The 20,621-nt window shown below is 35.7% G+C and overlaps 2 protein-coding genes across 2 annotated transcripts; one reads left to right on the plus strand and one right to left on the minus strand.

Annotated features, from left to right (window-relative positions):
* Window positions 1-499: 499 nt before the first annotated feature.
* On the minus strand, window positions 500-2,522 carry LOC144558847 (uncharacterized). The gene is made up of 2 exons (XM_078307749.1): window positions 916-2,522; window positions 500-723 (listed from the first exon to the last, which is right to left on the minus strand). Exons 1-2 carry the CDS (start codon window positions 2,344-2,346, stop codon window positions 616-618), a joined length of 1,539 nt encoding a protein of 512 aa, XP_078163875.1. The 5' UTR covers window positions 2,347-2,522; the 3' UTR covers window positions 500-615.
* Window positions 2,523-17,467: 14,945 nt separating this feature from the next.
* On the plus strand, window positions 17,468-19,853 carry LOC144558217 (BTB/POZ domain-containing protein). Its single transcript, XM_078307007.1, has 2 exons — window positions 17,468-18,574; window positions 18,689-19,853. Exons 1-2 carry the CDS (start codon window positions 17,591-17,593, stop codon window positions 19,721-19,723), a joined length of 2,019 nt encoding a protein of 672 aa, XP_078163133.1. The 5' UTR covers window positions 17,468-17,590; the 3' UTR covers window positions 19,724-19,853.
* Window positions 19,854-20,621: the final 768 nt, after the last annotated feature.

The raw sequence follows: 20,621 nt of genomic DNA on the forward strand, positions 1-20,621 counted from the left end.
GCTTTAGCCGGTCATAAATGTCCCTAAATCCATGGCAGTGTGCATCCCGCCAGCATAGTCCCAAAAGGATTTCATGACTCTGAAATACTAAATTCAGCCGTCTAAATTTTGTATACACGAATCTCAAGGCAGAAAGTTTTTATGCACAAATCTCAAAATATATATTGAAACATATAGACCGTTAAAATGAGAAATTAGAAATTCAGGTTCCTGAAATCCTAGGGGATTTCAGCAGATTTGTTTCCCGTCTGATAACTAAAAACAAAACCGAACTCAAATCTGTGGCCCATTTTGGTGCATGATATGTGTGAAACATCCATATGACTAAATTCGATCACATCCTACCTACTTTCTCTCGTGACTCAACCAAACCATTACCCTTTTTTAGGTAATCACATGCCAATAAAACCCCACAAACCATCTTATTGTCAACTTCCTCATTAGTCACTTCTATACCAGGCCCATGCTACTAGACTTTGTACTTAGAGAATCTTTTCAAAAAGTAGCCTCGTATTTTATTATTTTCATGCGCATTTCCAGAAAAACCCCACCAAGAGAATTTCTAAAAGCTAAATTTTATCTAAAAGAAAGGCAAATAAAAGTGCTTGTATTGACCTAAATCTGACTGAACTCGCCTTCCTTACATACACCTACATCAATGCTCATGGTGCTTCGGTCACCGGTCGGTGTGCTCACCACCCTACAGCAATTCCTTCTAGGAGACTGTAAATTCATGTAAAATAGCATTAAATAAACAGCAACCTTTTTTGTTCTTCCATTAAATTACACCATAAACCCCGGACAGGTGACAACTACAGTTCCAGAGAGACCGAATAATCGAATATGCAATTGTAAATTAGAAACCCCAAATGCGGTTAAAATTAAACAGAGAGAATTAACAGAGGAATTAGTTACCCGATCCCACAATCCAGGGTCTGGTTTCTTGTACACAACAATGTGGTCCAGTATGGCAGCCGGGTCGGCCATCCTCCACCGACAAGCCGGTCGATCGGTACGGTTAAGATCGTACCGCGTAACGGTGGTGCGTTTGGATTCCACAAACCTTGCATCAGACATGTAATACACATACGGCTTCTGGCATGGATTTCGCGCCACTGGCCGTGTGTTAAAGGCATACGCGGTATAATCAGCCCGTCGGTACCAGTTCAAGAATGTCCGTGCCGGCATCTCCATTTCCCTTGGCGACATGATTCCTCGCACCACTTGCACCGCAAAACCCCAGGAAACCGAAACTGTCCACCGGTGAACCTTATCGTAGCATATTGACTGTTGCATCACGCCGCCTGAGTCCAGCCTCACCGGCCCCGCAAAGAGCTTCCTCAATGCAACGGCCCTAGTGGCAGAGTTTGGGAAGATCGGCTGCACGACATCAAGGTGGTGGAGGGAAATCAATGGGGCCACTGGATGTGCCAAAAGAAGCCCTAGTAAGTCGCCATATACGTCATATTGGTGGAATCCTGGGTGCCGGGTTAGCGGCACTCCCAGCTCAGCCATGCATGCCTGAATTCGATCATCACTTCCATACAGTGCAGGGTATCTATTAAGGCATCCATCTTGCATTGTAGCAAGTGCCTGAGCGAGCGGTCGGCTGATTGCAAAGCCGCCACCCCCATAAGCCATGTTGTACGAGAAATAGATGTTTTGCAAATGGCTCTCAGAATTCGACCCAATGTAGTACATCTGACGGTGGTCGAGCTTGGCAAGGGTTCTGACAAGGTTGTCAGGCAGGAAGACAGTGTCCTCGTCGCCCATGACATACCACCGGACATTGGGAAGAAAGAGACGGTGCGTCTCAGAGACGATTCGGGACAGGCGAATTGCTGACCGGTGACCCTGCCGGTGAGTGTAACGGAATCTTGATGTATTGGAGGAGAGCCTGAGCATGGGTAGACCGAGCCGGTGAGGCGAGACAGTGGAATTGAACTCACTGACAGGCTTGTCTAGCCAGACGAAGCCTCGCATTCTATTCGGTCGCCACCAGACCTTGATGTATTCTTTCCGCTTGTCCCAGAGACGGGCTGAGGCGGCAATGCCAAAGACTATGTGCTGTAGACCTGTCTCAGCGAATCTTGTTTCAGAAACTTTCGAGCTGTTGATCAAGAAGAGGCGATTGGTGGTGGCAGTGGAGCTGGTGGTGGTGCTTGGGCAAGGTTTAGTAGGCGGATAGTTTGCGGAGGAGAGAACAAGGTTTAAGGTGTAGAGGAAATAAAGAGATAAGAGAGGAAGGAGAAGGTACAGCATTAGACGGCGCCGGAGCGGGCATAGGTCGGTGCTGATGTCTTTGTAACCCGATAACCCGTTGCTGTACTTCATTTTTTCTACCATTGATTGAATTTGAGTGGAAATCGGAAAGGGGGAGAGCTGAGGTTAGATTTTAATCTAATCCGATGCTCCTGGAAAAAGCGAAAAGGGTAGAGAGGGGTTAAGAGAGGAGAGAGGAATGGCGTGGTGGTTGTCAGGTGCACACCACCCTCCTCGGAATAGCTCCTCTATTTGGTTCTATTTAGAAATCTTACTTTCTTGTTCTTATTGTGTGGGATACTCGACGCGAATTTTTTTCATATGAGGTAACAGAGCATTATAGGTTACATAAGGACCGTTCGATCACAATCCGCACAAATATTAAAGGAACCTGTGCATTCCTCCTCTGGACGGCTTGGTCCGGATTCTGATCGGACGGTTCTTAGAAAAACAGAAATATTCTGTTACCTCTGAGAAAACCTCAACTTGTCCTTATTTTCGGATTAATTTCTTTTCTAAAATTTCCGATTGCTCATTTGCTCTGCATGCAATTATACCATTCTTCTATTAGCATCTAGTGTATACAATATTAACTAAATCTTCACTACAAAAAGGTAAACCTATAAAATATATGGTGCCTTGTGCAGTTAATGCTGTATATACACTACTGATTAAAAAGAACTTACTTTATTTTTGGGTAAAATATTGAGAAATAATTTTACTATTTGTAGACTGATTTAAAAAAATGTTTCCTTATGCTATATGTAGACTGATTCAAGTTTAGAATCTGCGCCTTGAGAATTGTTAACCTATCAGTTGTTAATTATAGAATTCAATTTTGTTTCATTTTTTTTTCCCTTGGGAAGAATCATAGGATTCACTTTTAATCGGATATAAATAATTCGTAAAATCTACGTCCAAAAAATAAAAAATAAAAAATGCACAAGTTCCATTTATAACTAACCGAAAGAGTCAGAATGTGAGAATCTAATTAAGAGAACTAGAATAGTGATCGGTTGTCTCCAGTTCGTTCCACTGGAGATGATAGGATATCATGTTTGGGAGAATTATTTTAGATTTCTGTTTTTGGAGAAATGGAGAGGGCTGAACTATTTCCTTGTAAACAAATTTAGTATATCCGATAAACGTGGTCCCAGTTACGCGCCATTGCTAACAAACTTGGTATTTATAATTGTTTTTGAAGATTGCAAGCAAAGGAAACCGACTAGATTGGAAATGCAGTAAAATTATTTAAAGAAAATGTAAAATGTGACAATACTGTCGGTACAATATTGCTGAAAAATAGAATGAAGTCTCAGTCAAATCATGAGAAATTCGAATTTTATTTTAGTCATTGGGACATTGGGTTTGTACTTTAAAAGTCGTGCACATTTATGCTGAATAATACGAATCTAAGTTTATAGGGTCAGGTATCCGTCTAAGACGGATAGGGAGACCAATTACCAACCCCATGCGTCCCGTCCTTGCACCACATGCCTCTCCGATGTCACATCTCATAATTCACGTAACTTTCTTCAAATTTATTTTGAACTCACCTATCATATTGAAAAATTTTAAGGTTTAATTTGTAAATACGCAAACGTTAAAAAGAGAAGCTAACGTGGCACCCCTTGCCACGTGGCTCATAAAACCCCCAGCCCTCTGACTGCCTTTGACCCATGTATATAAAAGAAGAAAACTTATTATGAATCTACTATTCCGATCTCAACCGTTTAAATTTTTTTATACGAAAATAGTATATTTTTCATACATAAATCTCAATGTAAATAACAGGTTCTTATTATTCTCAAAGAATAACAACATCTATATTTTGTAAATAACAACATCTATGTAAAGGTGCTCTCATACATATTTAAGATACGTCGTCCAACAAAAATACAAACATAAACAATTCAGTTTATCCCTGAACTGAATCAACGGTACAGTCCACCCCTAGATCGAATTAGTGGTTCATTCATTCCCCCGCCCTAAGTTATTTGGAAAAAAAAATCTAGATTGTGTAAATAGATTTCAAAATGAATGAGTTTTGGGTCCATATTTTGAAATCCTATGTGGGACCGAACACCGAAGCAATGTTTTGATCACTCTCTCTTGGATTTTTAATATTGTCTATCATGTAAATTAAGATGTGACAAATAATGAATCGAACTATTAATTCAGTGATCTCTCGATTTGGATCAAATTAATAGTTTGATCCAATTATTTTTGAATGAAAAAAAAAATCATTTCATTTCATGACAATTCATTTTTTTTAATTTCTATAAAAGAAAAATGACAGTGGAACTCAGAAACAAAAATTTCCCTCATACATATATATATAGAGAGAGAGAGAGAGATCGGGAACTACCAAAAAAATGATCGAATTAGTAATAAAAAATGAAGTTGAAGAGAATCATCATTTTAATTTAGTGGCAAAAGTTATACTTTGTGTGTGAGGAATTGCATATTCAAAATTCAAAAAATATATTATTTTGAAATATTAAAAAAATTAGATGGCTTGACCTCTAATCTTTACTAAAAAAAAAAGTTCAATTGAAGCTAATTGATGGAATTTTTTAATCACAATTAAGCACAAATGCTTGCTTTAGCCGCTGTTTTGCCAACCCCATTGAAAGAGAAACTGTGCATAGAACTTGTGAATAGAGAGTGCAACATATATATGATCATCATAAATTTTTCAATTGGCTTATAAATCTGTAATAATTGACATAAAAGGTAGTGTCTTATTCACTAAATCGGAATTGATTATTGATCATTATATAATAATAAAGTAGTAATAAAAGGGACAGTCTTCTGCCATTCTCTCCTGTATAATTTCCGTACGTATGCTTATGGAAATATGGAATAGAACGGTAGTTACGTTGTACGTACGAGACCAAGTGCTCCATGAACTGTTGTCCCCAATTTAATGATTAGCACGAGATTGAGGTCGAAGCTAGGCGACAGTTTGAGTTTGTTTGATCTCTACTCTCTTGTCACTTGTCAGTACCACAAGACCAGGACCATTCATTTGCACGCGTATTACTTTGTAGAGCGAGGGTTAACGACTTGCATTGATAAGTTATATATCCATTATAAGAGAATGCGTGCGCATCCATCAATATCTTTTTCTTTCACAATTAATTCAATGCATGACAATATATTATATATATGCTTCAGATATATATCTCTCTTGGTTTTTTGTTGTGACATATATATGCACGGAATCAGACTTCTTAGCTATGGAGATCGATTAAATTGACTACATTCAATACGCATGGGTTTTTTCTTAATGACATCATGATGACTTATGATAAACTGATTGTATTTGTACATACAATTTCAATTAATTTTTCTTCTCAAAATTGGTAGTAAATAAGAAAGATGAGGATTTTTCTTCTAAAAAATTATAGCCTTCGTGAGATACTAGAAAACTATATATATATATATATAGTACGGCTAACGCGCTTCCTCTAGCATATGGGCCGAAATGTTTCCAGTGGAAATTTGAAATTTCAAAATCCGAAAAGTCGATCTGAACCGTTCATCTTCTTCTCCATATTAATATCTGCTTGGAGACCAAATTTTACATTTTTCTGAAATTTTTTACTATTTATTAAGCCATTTTGAAAATCGCTGATCCAACGGTAGCTTCTGATTTTTACTGTTTGGTAAGCCACCGTTGGATCAGCGATTTTCAAAATGGCTTAATAAATAGTAAAAAAATTCAGAAAAATGTAAAATTTGGTCTCCAAGCAGATATTAATATGGAGAAGAAGATGAACGGTTCAGATCGACTTTTTGGATTTTAAAATTTCAAATTTTCACCGGAAGCATTTCGGCCCATATGCTAGAGGAAGCACGTTAGCTGTACTCTCTCTCTCTCTCTCTCTATATATATATATATATAGGACTTGACTACGGTGCTATGGGTAGCTAAGAGCCCTCCCGTGCTACGGCTCAATATTCGACTTTTCAAAATTCTAACGGTCAATCCGAACCGTTCATCTTGTTCTCCATATTAATATGTGCCTGGAGACCAAATTTTACATTTTTTGGAAATTTTTTACTATTTTTTTAGATTTATTGAAAATCGCTGTTTTTCAGACAAATCTGGACCATAAAAACAGCGATATTCAATAAATCTAAAAAAATAGTAAAAAATTTCCAAAAAATATAAAATTTGGTCTCCAAACACATATTAATATGGAGAACAAGATGAACGGTTCGGATCGACCGTTAGGATTTTGAAAAGTCGAATATTTAGCCGTAGCACGGGAGGCCTCTTAGCTACCCATAGCATATTAGCCAAATCCTATATATATATATATATATATTTTAGGTAGAGGAAGGACTATGAGATTTCATATTCAATCTTTTCTGATTTCTCAAGTTCATAAGCTAGCTATTATCTAACATCTATCTAGGAAAAGCTACTGGTCTTCTAAGTTTACTGCTTAATTGTATCATCACGATGTGTGGGTTTGCTTAACAAAATAAGTTCTAGTCTTAAACATAATTATATATCATGTAGTACTACGGATTATCGAATCATAGAGAGATATCAGATACTGTAAAATTGACCATATTCGCAGTATGAAAATTTCATACGATTGACCTCCATTCGTATTTGATCCCTATAGTTTAATGAAAGTCTAGCTCTCCCCTCACCCTCCGAGAAAAATAACACGTGAACTTATATGATCTCGACCCAAAATAGCAAATAACATAAAATTTATATCATTATTTATCTCAAACATTAATTAAAATTTCGACAGTAAAATTATTTTTTCAAAATAATACGCATATCAATTGTCAGAAACTTTTAAAAAATTAATAAATAATGAATTTGTCTTAGCGTAACAAAATTCTGAGACGCAATATATTTAATTTTCACTTAACAGTTAACAGTCATGAACTCATAATGTGAGCACAGCGCAGACTATGCGAGGCATTGGGAAAAATAAAATTGAAATACTACTTATTATTTTCTTTGCTTATGATTTTTCAAAAATTAGCCACTTATTAGTAGAAAAGCAATTGTTTTGATAATTTTCAAAGATATATGAAAGTTCAAATGGAGAGGAAAGATTCCATCAGTAATTCTTCGCCTATAGAACTATAAGTAGGTCTCGCTAAATATAAAGTTATAAACCATTGGTTGTATATAATTTTTAATATAAAAGTATCCAGTTCGATTTTTTTTTTATATAAATTAAAATTTTCGAATTAATTTGATTAATCTAATAGCTAGAGGTGTAAAATAATAATGGACAATTAAGAAGTATAGTACATATCATGCTCCGTTTACTCGAAAACCGTCTCTTTCTGATAAGATACTGAAAGAAATAGCCGAAATTTTTATTAATATCTAAAAATAATAATAAATTTTGAATTACAAAATTTCTAAAAATGAACTAACCGCAGTTTTATTATAAGATTTTAGGTCCCAAAACTACAAATTTATTTAATTTACAGTTTTAGTCCTCTCAAAATCGCAGAACAAATCTACAATTTCATAAATCCGTAGATTTAAGGCCAAACCAGTTTTACCAATAAAATAATAATAATATGTATGAATTAAAGCCAAACCAGTGTTTATCAAATATTTGTCAATATTTTTGTCCTCTTCGGCGAGGTGCATGTGGTGTATTTTAATGTCTGGCCAGGACTGATTTATTTATGGGCTTCATTACGGCCCAATTAAAGAAAAGCAGGCTAAGCATAGCTCTTCATTTTTAATATAGGCTTTGCATATCCCTTGTGAACTGTTGGGCTGGACCTTAGTTTCCTAATCTCTCCATTCTTCTCATTAACCGGCCTACACAACCAATCTACTAATCTGTTTTAAAATGAGAGAGTTTCAATTAGAGTAACTTGTTTTAGATTAGAAGAACCGAACATCCATATTCCATAGGGATAATTAAAATATATATATATATATATATATATATATATATCCTTGTTAAAGAAAAGCTTAAAATATAAGAACATTAATTATCTTTTGAAGTGAAACTATCTGACGATAATATCTGGATGATTCAATTTAAATTGGTGGCCATCACAAACTCGACTTCTGCTTGGGTCCGATGCCCATTGGACTCAAAATGGTTCCAATGGGTTCGGTAACTGTCGGATCTGCTTTAGGATTCGTGTATACGGATTTTAAAGCAGACGCGAAATTACGGGCGCGAATCTTAAAGCAGATCAGACGGTTACCGAACCCATTGGAACCACTTTGGGTCCAATGGGCATCGGACCCAAGCTGCTTCAAACTCTGATCCAACACGGTGTGTGTGTGTGTGTGTGTTGGGGGGAAGAGACTTGTAAACGACGGAATGAGGCATATACTTCAAACACAAGAATGAAATAGGGAAAAATAAATACAAATGGCGCGGAGCGTATACTTGGAAGAATTATTACGGAAGGCATGATGTGTGTGCGCAATAGACAAATAATGATATTTTTATTGTTGTTGCTGCTGCTTTAAAATGCGACTATTAATTATGAAATGAACGGAAGGAGAGGAGATGCGGCGAGATCTAATCTAATTGGATTTGTTTGCGCTATCGTTCATATCACATCACAAAGTATCGAGTTCAAGTTGATTGTCTCGTATATGTTAAATCATTTGAGATCTACATTATTATTATTCAAGTTAGTATTAATCCAATATTGATAGTACTAATTGCTGAATGTTGTTGTAATTGCATCTAAATTTAATATTGATAGCCACTATCAAATTAAAAAAAATAAAAATAATCCAATTCAGTCAGCAATTAACTATGCTATGTGGATCGTTTGCTAGACATAATGACATATTTTTGTATTTTGGTCATATAATTTATTCATACGAGTTCTAATAAAGTGATTCAAAGTTCTACATAAACTTAATAAAATGTTTTACAACTTGTTAAGAAAACTAGTATGTTTAAATTATTTGTGTTATTAATTAGTTATGTGTGGAGTAGAACTAGGGTACTCTTAAATTCACCAAATCATTTTGCGAACTCAACTCTAAAATGATGAATTGACTTCAAATGACAAATTCAAACCGTTAAAATTCTTCTATCTTACAAGTGGTGCGTCTACATGCGAAAATTGTAAAATTTTAAATTAATTTTGTATAGAGTTTTTTTTTTTTTTTGAAATTTGTTGACAGTGGCTGTCAAACTGAATTACATCCTACTAAAGAAAACGAATTTAAACAGCAAACTTTAGCACAACTTTTCCCATAACCTACTCTCTTGACATATTTTATCTCCTAGCACTTCGGGGGAACCAGTTCTCCTCTGAAGATGAGGTTGTTCCTCTGCCTCCAGATCCACCAACTGGTACAAAGCAACGTGCATAGACAAATCTCCCTTGTCATCCTGTTGGTAGGACTGAACTCAGACCAAGAGTAATCCACTATCTGTCTTGCTGAGTTGATACCCGGTACCGTCCCTTGTACCAACCTTGCTGTCAGTAACCGGGTCCGTAACCTCTGATCCATATACCTCCATACCTGCAATTTTGTATAGAGTTAGGTGGTCAAAATTAGAGAGTTTATAAATTAATTTTAATGCATTCATTTTTTGGACGCCTTTTGACCACCTATACAAAATTAATTTTAAATTTTAAATTTTTTGCATGTAGATGCATCACTTGTAAAGTAGAATAATTTTAACAATTTGGATACGTCGTTTGAAGTCAATTCAATAAGTTTTAGAATTTAGTTCACAAAGGAGCTTGATGAACATAGAACACCCTAGTTCTAGTCGTTATGTGTGTTTCATTATTATGGTCAAAAGAAAGTTTGTATTCTATTGTTTCAAGATGTATTTTATGGATTTTTAGAAAGGTCTTTTGAGAGTCTTTGTATAGTTATTGAGAGTAGACAGAATATTCAAAGTAGTATTGATGTTTAGGTGACTTTTGAGTGGTAAAGTAATTTAAAAAAAAAAGTAAAAAAAATACTTTTTTAAAAAAGCTTTTGAAATATTACAACTTTTATCTGTTTGGGTTAAGTTTATTTTTTCTTTATCCTTTATTGAGTTGAGCTTGCTCCCCCTTGTAATGTATTAATTGAATTAATTTGTATCCTTTTGAATCTCCTTTGTCGAATAAGGTCAGTTTGCAACAAGAGAAAAATCAGAAGAGAAAAAAAACATACAATTAGAGGAAGAGAAAAGAGATGAAGTGTTCTATACAAACTCAACAATTTATAGCGACTTTTGTCACCTCTGAATCGATGTGTGAAAAAAGTAATCTGGTGATCTTTTCCCTCTTTTTTTTTTCTATTTTTTCCCACGAACAATTAATTTCTGAAGCACAATTTGTCAAGAATAACGAAGTGCGAATAATAAATTCAATTTATATAATAAAATATTTGTCTAGCATAGTCAGATAGTAACAATGGCGGAGGTAAGAACGAGGTATGGAAACTTAATAATAGCTATCAAGATTTAATTAATAAATATGTTTACAACCACATAAAATTACATCAAAATTAAAAAAAGGTTATTCAATCCCTCTTAGCACATTTGCTGTTGATATCGTAATTTGAGACCTGGCACAGCTTGAACCTTGCTTCCCACACACTTGGATGATTGGATCCATAATCTTGCAAGCACTCATGACTCATGCATGGCTGCACCTTTTTACCTCGAAATATATATAGCCCGTTTCGTTGCCTCCAGATAACGGAACAGCCATATTTTTTATCGCACTTTTTGCTTGTTGAGGGAGCCGGTGTGGCGGTGGGTTACTGTTCTCACACTTTTTGTTTTTCTTTGTTTTTACAAGGATTAGGTATGCGTGACCCACATCATTTTTTTTTTTTTTTTTTTTTTTTTTTATGCTTTTGAGTTGTGAACCCGTGAGAAATCATTTCCACGGAATAGTCTTGTTTTGTTTTTAGAGGATTGGTTGAGGACATGATAAAGCAAATAGAAAAAAATATATATATATATGATAACAATTATCTTAATAATTTTGATAATACTTCTACAATTAATTTCAAAATATTTAAATATTAAAAAAGTTCATTGATATCAGTTTGTTATATATTATATTTATGCAATTCAAATATTTTTATATTATATTAAAATTTATTATATGTACAATGTTTCAAATTCTAGTGTTTGATAAGATTTCTTTGTTATATATTATATTTGGTTCGGTAACAAAATTTACCAATATGTGGTGAATAGAGTCAATTGACCCAGTAATTTTCAAAATTTTTGTAATTTTATATAAATTTCTATATAGTTTAGAATAAAATGTTATGAATAATGTAAAATTGATTCCTATTCAGTATGAAAAAAATTATATGATTAGTATTTAGCTCTCAATCTTTGTTTAATCTTCATAATTTAAAATTTTGGCTCTGATCCTGCCTACAATGATATAATACTTTTCTTCCTAGTATAATTTCATTTTTCTTTGAATAACCTGGATAAAATAGGCTAATCTCATCGTTCAAATTGCATTACTAAAATAGTAGATCAAGCTATTGTAATATAATTAAAAGAGTAGAACTAGGGTGTTCTTAAGTTCATCAAGTCTCTTGGTGAACTCAAGTCTAAAATCTATCAAATCGGCTTCAAATGACGAATTCGAACCGTTAAAATCCACCTATCTTATGAGTGATGCATCTACATGTGAAACTTTTAAACATTCGAATTAATTTAGTATAAAGTCAATAGGTCAAAATTAGAAGGATAATAAATTAATTTTAATGCATTCATCTTTTGAACGTTTTTGACCGCTTGACTTTATACTAAATGAATTTGAATGTTTAAAATTTTCACATTAGACAGATTTTAACGATTTGAATTCGTCATTTAAAACCAATTTGACGAATTTTATACTGAAGTTAGACCAAAAAAAACTTGGTAAACTTAAGAACACCCTAGTTCTACTCGAATTAAAATACTGTAATAACTAATAATGAAATATATTATTCATCATTCATGTTGTAGCCATGTGGAACTCTATTTTTTTGACCACTAAGTATAGTCAACACACTCAATTAAAAGTAAAATAATTTACCTTTAATTGTCTCGGAACTGAGCAAAATCAAGGTACCATCATTTGATGCAGCCGGCCTCACCAGTTTCTCCACCCTCTTCCTCTCCTTCGCCTCTTTTTAAGTATTGATTACAAGTAATAACTCTAAGATAAATATTTATTTGATCATGCACTCGCTTACTTTTACTTTTAGTAAGATGAAATGTTTGGTATCGATCTTTTAGTAAGATAAATATTTATGTAATGTTGCTTTTGATGCTCTATGGACTATGAGCATGTTTTTGTTGTTAGTACTTTTATGTTGATTTTGTTGCTATGTGAGCATGCTTTTTATTTCAGTACCTATATGTTGTTGTGCATATCATTGTTGTATGTCTTTTTGTAAGTTGTTATTAGCTTTCTTTTTAAAGTTAGTACCAAAATGGAAATAGGTGGATTTCCTCACTTTAAAAAAATTTTAATATTTCAAGAAATATTCATTCAAAATTTTCAAATCTACTATATTTTATAGAAAATATATTGTTTTTGTCACTAAAACAATGACATATACTTGAATATGTACTGATAACTCAACCATAACATTAAAATCATGCCGAAAAATAATAAATTGATTGCTCCTATAAAAAATTTATTCTGCTCTTTTTTCACATATAGTCATCTTCAGTTTTTTTTTCCAAATGTTATATTACACTAGGAGTTTAATCCCATATATATAGAGAGAGAGGCCGAGATTTTTATTTTTACCCAAAAAATAAATAATTTTATTATAAATAACCACGTTTTTCGAAAAAATTTATTTCTACCCAAACCGCATATATTATGTGCGGCCCGAATTAAAAATTCGGACCGTATAGAATATATGCGGTCCGAAATTTTTTTTTCTTTTTTGGATTTAAAAATTCGGACCACCTAGAATATTTGCGGTCCGAAATTTTTTTTTTTTTCTTTTTTCAAATGGCCTAGGCAATTTTTGAGTGATAATATCTCACGATCTGTTTAGATATTTTAAATAAAACTTCACAGACTTGTTCTACGATGTCAAGAATATATGTCGGTCAATTTTCATGAATTTTGAAAATGGTTTCCTATGTTAACCAGGGATGCAAAGTTGGACTCAGAAGCACTCCTTTAGCAGTTCGGGCAATATTTGAGTGATGATATCTCACGATCTGTTTAGAGATTTTAAATAAAACTTCACAGAGTTGTTCTACGATGTCAAGACTACATGTCGGTCAATTTTCATGAATTTTGAAAATGGTTTCCCATGTTAACCAGGGATGCAAAGTTAGACTCAGAAGCACTTCTTTAGCAGTTCAGACAATTTTTTAGTAATGATATCTCACGATCTGTTCAGATATTTTAAATAAAACTTCACAGACTTGTTCTACGATGTCAAGAATACATGTCGGTCAATTTTCATGAATTTTAAAAATGGTTTCCTATGTTAACCAGAGATGCAAAGTTGGACTCAGAAGCACTCCTTTAGCAGTTCGGGCAATATTTGAGTGATGATATCTCACGATCTGTTCAGAGATTTTAAATAAAACTTCACAGAGTTGTTCTACGATGTCAAGACTACATGTCGGTCAATTTTCATGAATTTTAAAAATCTCTGAACAGATCGTGAGATATCATCACTCAAATATTGTCCGAACTGCTAAAGAAGTGCTTCTGAGTCCAACTTTGCATCCCTGGGTAACATAGGAAACCATCTTCAAAATTCATGAAAATTGACCGAGATGTATTCTTGACATCGTAGAACAAGTCTGTGAAGTTTTATTTAAAATATTTGAACAGATCGTGAGATATCATTACTCAAAAATTGCCCGAACTGCTAAAAGAGTGCTTCTGAGTCCAACTTTGCATCCCTGGTTAACATGGGAAACCATTTTCAAAATTCATGAAAATTGACCGACATGTATTCTTGACATCGTAGAACACCTCTGTGAAGTTTTATTTAAAATCTCTAAACAGATCGTGAGATATCATCACTCAAATATTGCCCGAACTGCTAAAGGAGTGCTTCTGAGTCCAACTTTGCATCCCTGGTTAACATAGGAAACCATTTTCAAAATTCATGAAAATTGACCGACATATATTCTTGACATCGTAGAACAAGTCTGTGAAGTTTTATTTAAAATATCTGAACAAATCGTGATATATCATTACTCAAAAATTGCCCGAACTGCTAAAGGAGTGCTTCTGAGTCCAACTTTGCATCCCTGGTTAACATAGGAAAACATCTTCAAAATTCATGAAAATTGACCGACATGTAGTCTTGACATCGTAGAACAAGACTGTGAAGTTTCATCCAAAATCTCTAAACAGATCGTGAGATATTATCACTCAAAAATTGCCTAGGCCATTTGAAAAAAGCAAAAAAAAAAAAAAAAAAATTCGGACCGCATATATTCTATACGGTCCGAATTTTTAATTCGGGCCACACAGAATATATGCGGTTTAGAAATAAATTTTTTCGAAAAACGTGGTTATTTATAATAAAATTATTTATTTTTTGGGTAAAAATAAAAATCTCGGAGAGAGAGGGTAGTTAACTTGTTTTGAGAATTAAAGATACTATTTTATTTCTTTCTCATATTTTTATTTTCAAAGTTTAAATAGTAGATTCGAACTTTCCAACATGATCTTCATATTAAATGTGCTTGGTGACCAAATTTTATACTTTTTTTTGAAACTTTTTACTATTTTTTTAGAATTTTTAAAAATCACAACTTTTCATTAAGTAAAAAATAATAAAAAACACTGATTTTCAAAAATTCTAAATATATAGTAAAAATTTTTAAAAAGATAAAATTTAATCTCAAGTACATTTTAATATGATGATCATATTTAAAATTTTAAAAATAAAAATATTAGCGAAAAGACTGTTTAATTCTCAAAACACACTGTATATATGAAACCATTTAAATTAAGAATAATTATTTCAATCCCCACACTCCAGTACCCGCATTATACCTCCATCTCTTAAACAGATTTTAACTTCCCATAAACTAACTTAACTAACTAATTTAATTAAATTTATTCAAAACACTAGTATAAATACTTGGAAAATAATAAATTAATACTTGCAAATTAAGATATTAATACTTGCATGTATAACTATATGGAGAGACCACTCAAACTACATGGGGGAGAAGAATCATACACGTTTTTAGAGGTGAGTTTTTCTTTTTCTTTTTTTCAATATCTTCCACATTTCTCACGTTCTATGAGAAATTTTGCGAATCTAAAACCACGAATGTATTCTACGCAATTTTATCTTTCAAATGAGATCCATGATGACGTACTTTCGGATTCATCGTCACACAAGTATTTATACCTCATTGTGCAAGTATTTATACCGCATCGTACAAGTATTTATACCTATACTTCTAAGTATTTATCTCCAATCGTGGACCCCGCATCTCCGCATCACATTTCCCTAACCGTCCCTGCGTCAACCTTTCTCTAACAAAAATAGTTGACCACATAGGTATAAATACTTTAGTGCATAGATATAAATACTTGTAATACTTGATATTAATACTTTTAAATGTCAGCAATGTCATATGTGAAAAATACTATGTATAAATACTTAAATGACGAGATATAAATACTTGTGTGATGACGAGCTCGAAAGTATGTCATCATGATCTCATTTAAAAGATAAAATTGTGTAGAAGACGTTCGTAATTTTAGATTCGCAAAATTTCTTATAGATCATAAAAAATGTGAACGAAATTGAACAAATAAAATTAGAGAGATAATAAAGAATGAGAGTGCGGCTACTCATGTCATCTCCCTTGAATTAAAAGTCGGAGGCTCTTCTAAATCGTAATTGAATAAAGAGGTGCGGGACCCAGCGATTGTTTCCAAGCGACGTCAGATATATATATTATAAAAAGAGAAAAGAAAAGCTGATTTGAAAGGGAACGCACATGGCCGGATTTCCTTGCTTGGGTTCGATGCTATGCTAAATGTCCCGCACACTTCTCCAAAATTCAGACCAAAAAATAATTCGTGCAAGTAGGCCCCGGTTCACATGCTTTTCTTTTGCTCTGACAGTCTTACCTGTGTTCTTTACGGTTATAACCCGACCTAAAAGTTGTGCGCACCGATCACAACTCGTGGCTCGTGGGTATCATTGAATCCACAATCATCTATCAGATTGAGGTTACAACTAAGTTAACTAACCGGTGTTGATTTTATTAGTTTGGAAAATATCAATTATATTTTGTTCATGATTATTTACCACCTTTTTTGCTCGAGAAAAAATAAATTTTGTACATTTGCAGAGCACATCCTGTACGAATTATAAAATAGAAAATGATAAATTTGTACCGGTACCGGACATCTCAATTTTAAAATTATTAAAAGGTATCTTATGGAAGAAGGATAAAATTAGAATGTTCTCTTCATTGATTTCGTTGTCTGTCACGCCTGTTACACTGTAGTTGTTTATATAGCAGTTTCCATTTACATTTGAACAGAGAGTAAAAATAAATCTAACTATGGTAACTAATAAGAAGGCTCAGAAAGTATCATTAATCCTCTTGAGTTTGATCTTGACTGGAGCTCTCCATTGGATGTTTAATAATTATCCTATTAATTTTAGTTCTCAGATCTCAATTATGAGTCAATCAAAATGCCGTTGTCTTGTATTACGTGATGCCGTGATGGTATACATTTTTGTGCAAGATCGATTTGGCTGCATAGAACTGACTTTAATGCAAAGCTAAAATCTGGACATGATTTCAATGAAGGACGCAGAGGCAGAGCAGATGACATCCGTCCGATGCTCATCTTCATATTATAAATCGGACCCGAAAGTGGCTGAGAACCACCTCGAGACAAAAGATACCTAATTGGCTAATTGCAACCGACGGTCTGTATTTATTGTGTAATTTATTGTACGCTTCCCAAATCCCTGAACCTCCCTCTTTCTTTATCCACGCTGCATTTAATCTTCTTCCTGACACTGACACCCTTAATTCTTACACCGCCTCCTCTCTCTCTCTCTCTCTCTCTCTCTCTCTCTCTCTGCCATGGCCCACGGCCACTCACAGTCACAGCTCCGGTTTTCTGCTACAGCAACAGCAGTGTATAAATACGCGATTACGAGCAACTAATCATCGGATTCCCCGTTTTATAGGCAATCAATTACTCATTTACTCTTGAGTGTTAACCCAAAAGACGACAACTCCAACTCCGACTCCGACCTTAGCAGCGTGGTGGGAATTACTAGAATCTCTGTCCTTTCCCACTCCAACCCTCTCTCTCTCTCTCTCTCTCTCTCTCTCTCTCTCTCTCTTCGATGGCTGCTTCCTCCCACCTCAAAACACAAACCCAAACCCAGACCCAAACTCAAACCCCATCCCAACCCCAATCTCACTCTCATTCCCACTCCGCCAAAACCAAGCGCCGCAAACGTCGAGAAACTGTCATCTCCACATCTGCCTCAGCTTCCTCCTCTCCCTCCACCCCGACGCCGCCTCCTCCTCTACATTCCACTCATATTGTCTCCACCGACGCCAACTGGTGTTGCACGCCTCTCTCTGCTCCTTCTCCTCCTCTGCCCCACAATCGGACTGCGATCCCCTCTCAGACTGAACCCGATCCGGGGATCTCTGACACTTCACCGGCTGTTCTCTCTCAGTCCCCATCTCGCAGCTGGGCTCCACCAACAATGGATCCGCACCAACCCGCCACGTCTTTCCCTGCTTATCCCAACTACCCTTCCAGTTACTCTAAGTTCAATTCGGCACTTAATGCTGGTTTACTCAACCCCATGTCACCGCCTCCATTGCCACTGGACAAGACCAGGTCGAGCCCCACTCTGTTTGACATGATGTCAAATGAGCAAGAATACCATCCCCGAGGGCCCACCGCCGGAATCAGCAATCAGATTCCACCTTCCATGCCCTCAGGACCGCCTCGAGTGCAGGACCGGCAATTGATCCTCCAGGATCGCGTGGCTGAGTTGCTCGGCAACTGCAGTCCCGGCAATCAGTTCAATGACCCTAATTCAAGCGATGTGCGCCTCACACTTACTTCAAAAGATGGGCTTACAGTCTCATTAAATGTGCACCGGCATATACTTGTTGCGCATAGCCGATTTTTCGCAGCAAAATTGTCAGACCGGTGGTCAAAACAGCAGCGATCTCTACCCCACATTGTAGAGATCTCAGATTGTGATGATGTTGAGGTCTATATCGAGACTCTTCGCCTCATGTATTGTAAAGATCTCCGTCGGCAACTGATGAAGGAGGATGTCTCAAAAGTGCTCGGCATTCTTAAGGTATACCTTAATTCACCGGCATCAATTACAATTAAGCAATTATAATATATATATATATATATATACACACCATTTTAATCAACTCTAATTTGTGTGTTTTCCTCTATTGGGTAGGTATCAGCGGCAATTGTGTTTGATGCAGGTGTACTGACGTGCCTGGAGTACCTTGAGGCAGCACCATGGGCTGAAGATGATGATGAAAAGGTTGCCACATTGCTAACTCAACTGCATCTCGAAAACTCAGGAGCCGGGGAGGTGCTGAAGCGAGTCTCCCTTGAAGTGACCACTTCTTTTTCAGCCGAGGAGGCAAATGGATCTGGAATTGGAATGGGATATGGAAATGGAAATGGAAATGGAAATGTCAACAGTGGCGGGGAAGAGATTCTAGTTCGGCTGCTCCAGGTGGTGTTGGAAGGCAAGGATGAGAAGGCAAGGCGTGAGATGAAGGGTTTAGTGTCAAAAATGCTCAGGGAGAGCAACAATTCTCATAGTAGCAGAGGCACCAGTGGTCCCTCGGGCAGCGATCTGAGCAAAGAATCTCTGTATTCCGCTTGCAACAGCTGTATCAAACTCCTTCACGATCACTTTATACAAGCTGCTGCATCCAATCTCGCTGAGGCAACGCGTATCGCACGTCAGGCTGACAATCTCCACTGGATGCTCGACATTTTGATAGATCGGCAAATAGCCGATGACTTTTTGCGTGCATGGGCAGCACAGACTGAGCTTGCAGAATTGCATCCAAAAGTTCCAGCAATTCACCGGTATGAGGTGAGCCGCGTCACCGCAAGGTTATTTGTTGGTGTGGGCAAGGGGCAGGTATTGGTCTCAAAAGAGGCCCGATGCCTTCTTCTAAAGACTTGGCTAGAACCATTCTACGAGGATTTTGGATGGATGAGGCGAGCATGCAAAGGGCTCGATAGACACTTAATTGAGGATGGATTATCTAACACAATTCTGACATTGCCGCTAGGGATGCAACAGGAGATATTACTGGCATGGTTTGATCGGTTTCTAAATTCGGGTGAGGATTGCCCGAATATACAGAGGGGCTTCGAGGTGTGGTGGCGGAGGGCTTTCTGGAAGCGAAATGGAGAGCCCGAGCAGCCCCCTCGGCTTCGCATTACTGCAGTTGAGAATTCGGGATGAGTTGCTAGGTTAAATTAATTGATTCTGTTTTCTTTTTTGTTTTTGATTTTAGATTTTGTATCTTGGTGAGTGTTTACTGTACTTGTAATTCTGATTTTAGTTTAACTCATGCATGAACTTCTGTTGGTTTTATGGATGGTTTTAAAGAAAAGAAGTTGGTGATTATTCTGATAACCATAATTGTTAGATACTGCTGTGAGACAGTGAGAGAATATGGTAATTTTTGGTGAAGGTATAGGAGGTTAGATTCCCTAAGAACAAATTGTTTATTTGTCCTAGCATGGATCTGTTTTAATTTAGATATAGGAGAACCTGACTGGACTAGCGCATCACATGGGACTCCTTGTAATATCTTGATTCTGTGGTGTACAAGCATTATAAAATTGGACTAAACTTTGTTCTTGTATTAATAAAACTCTCCTAGATAAGACCAAAGATGCAGGAAGGTATTCAAGACTAAAATTTTGGATTATCTATTTTATCTGAGAAAATAAATTTCGGTTTATTTTCTTATTATAGCTTTAGAACTAATTTATAGTGAACATGTGCAACGGTGTCTTTTTCCTAATTAAAGAGAACCTCTAAGGATCTGTTTATTTTCAATGGACATAGACTGTGGCTTGGCAACCATAAGGGAAAACTATCAGATTGGGATGCTTGTCATGGAATTTTATGTATTGCGCCGATCAAGGTTAGAAAGGTCGGTTGAGATGCAAGTTTGCTTGGTACCGGTACCAGACAGTACTGGTCACTATTGGTACAATATTCTGGCTTGATACGGTGCTACTTCGGTGGAAATGGGTTTGGGTAACTTGGGGAAGGTCAGTGCTTTTTTTTCTTATTTTATTATCATAATCGTTCCTGGTTTTTTTTTAAAAGATCAAAATCTTTCGATGAG

This window comes from Carex rostrata, chromosome 8 (genome assembly GCF_964058835.1).
Source record: "Carex rostrata chromosome 8, lpCarRost1.2, whole genome shotgun sequence".
In the NCBI taxonomy this organism is placed as follows: domain Eukaryota; kingdom Viridiplantae; phylum Streptophyta; class Magnoliopsida; order Poales; family Cyperaceae; genus Carex; species Carex rostrata.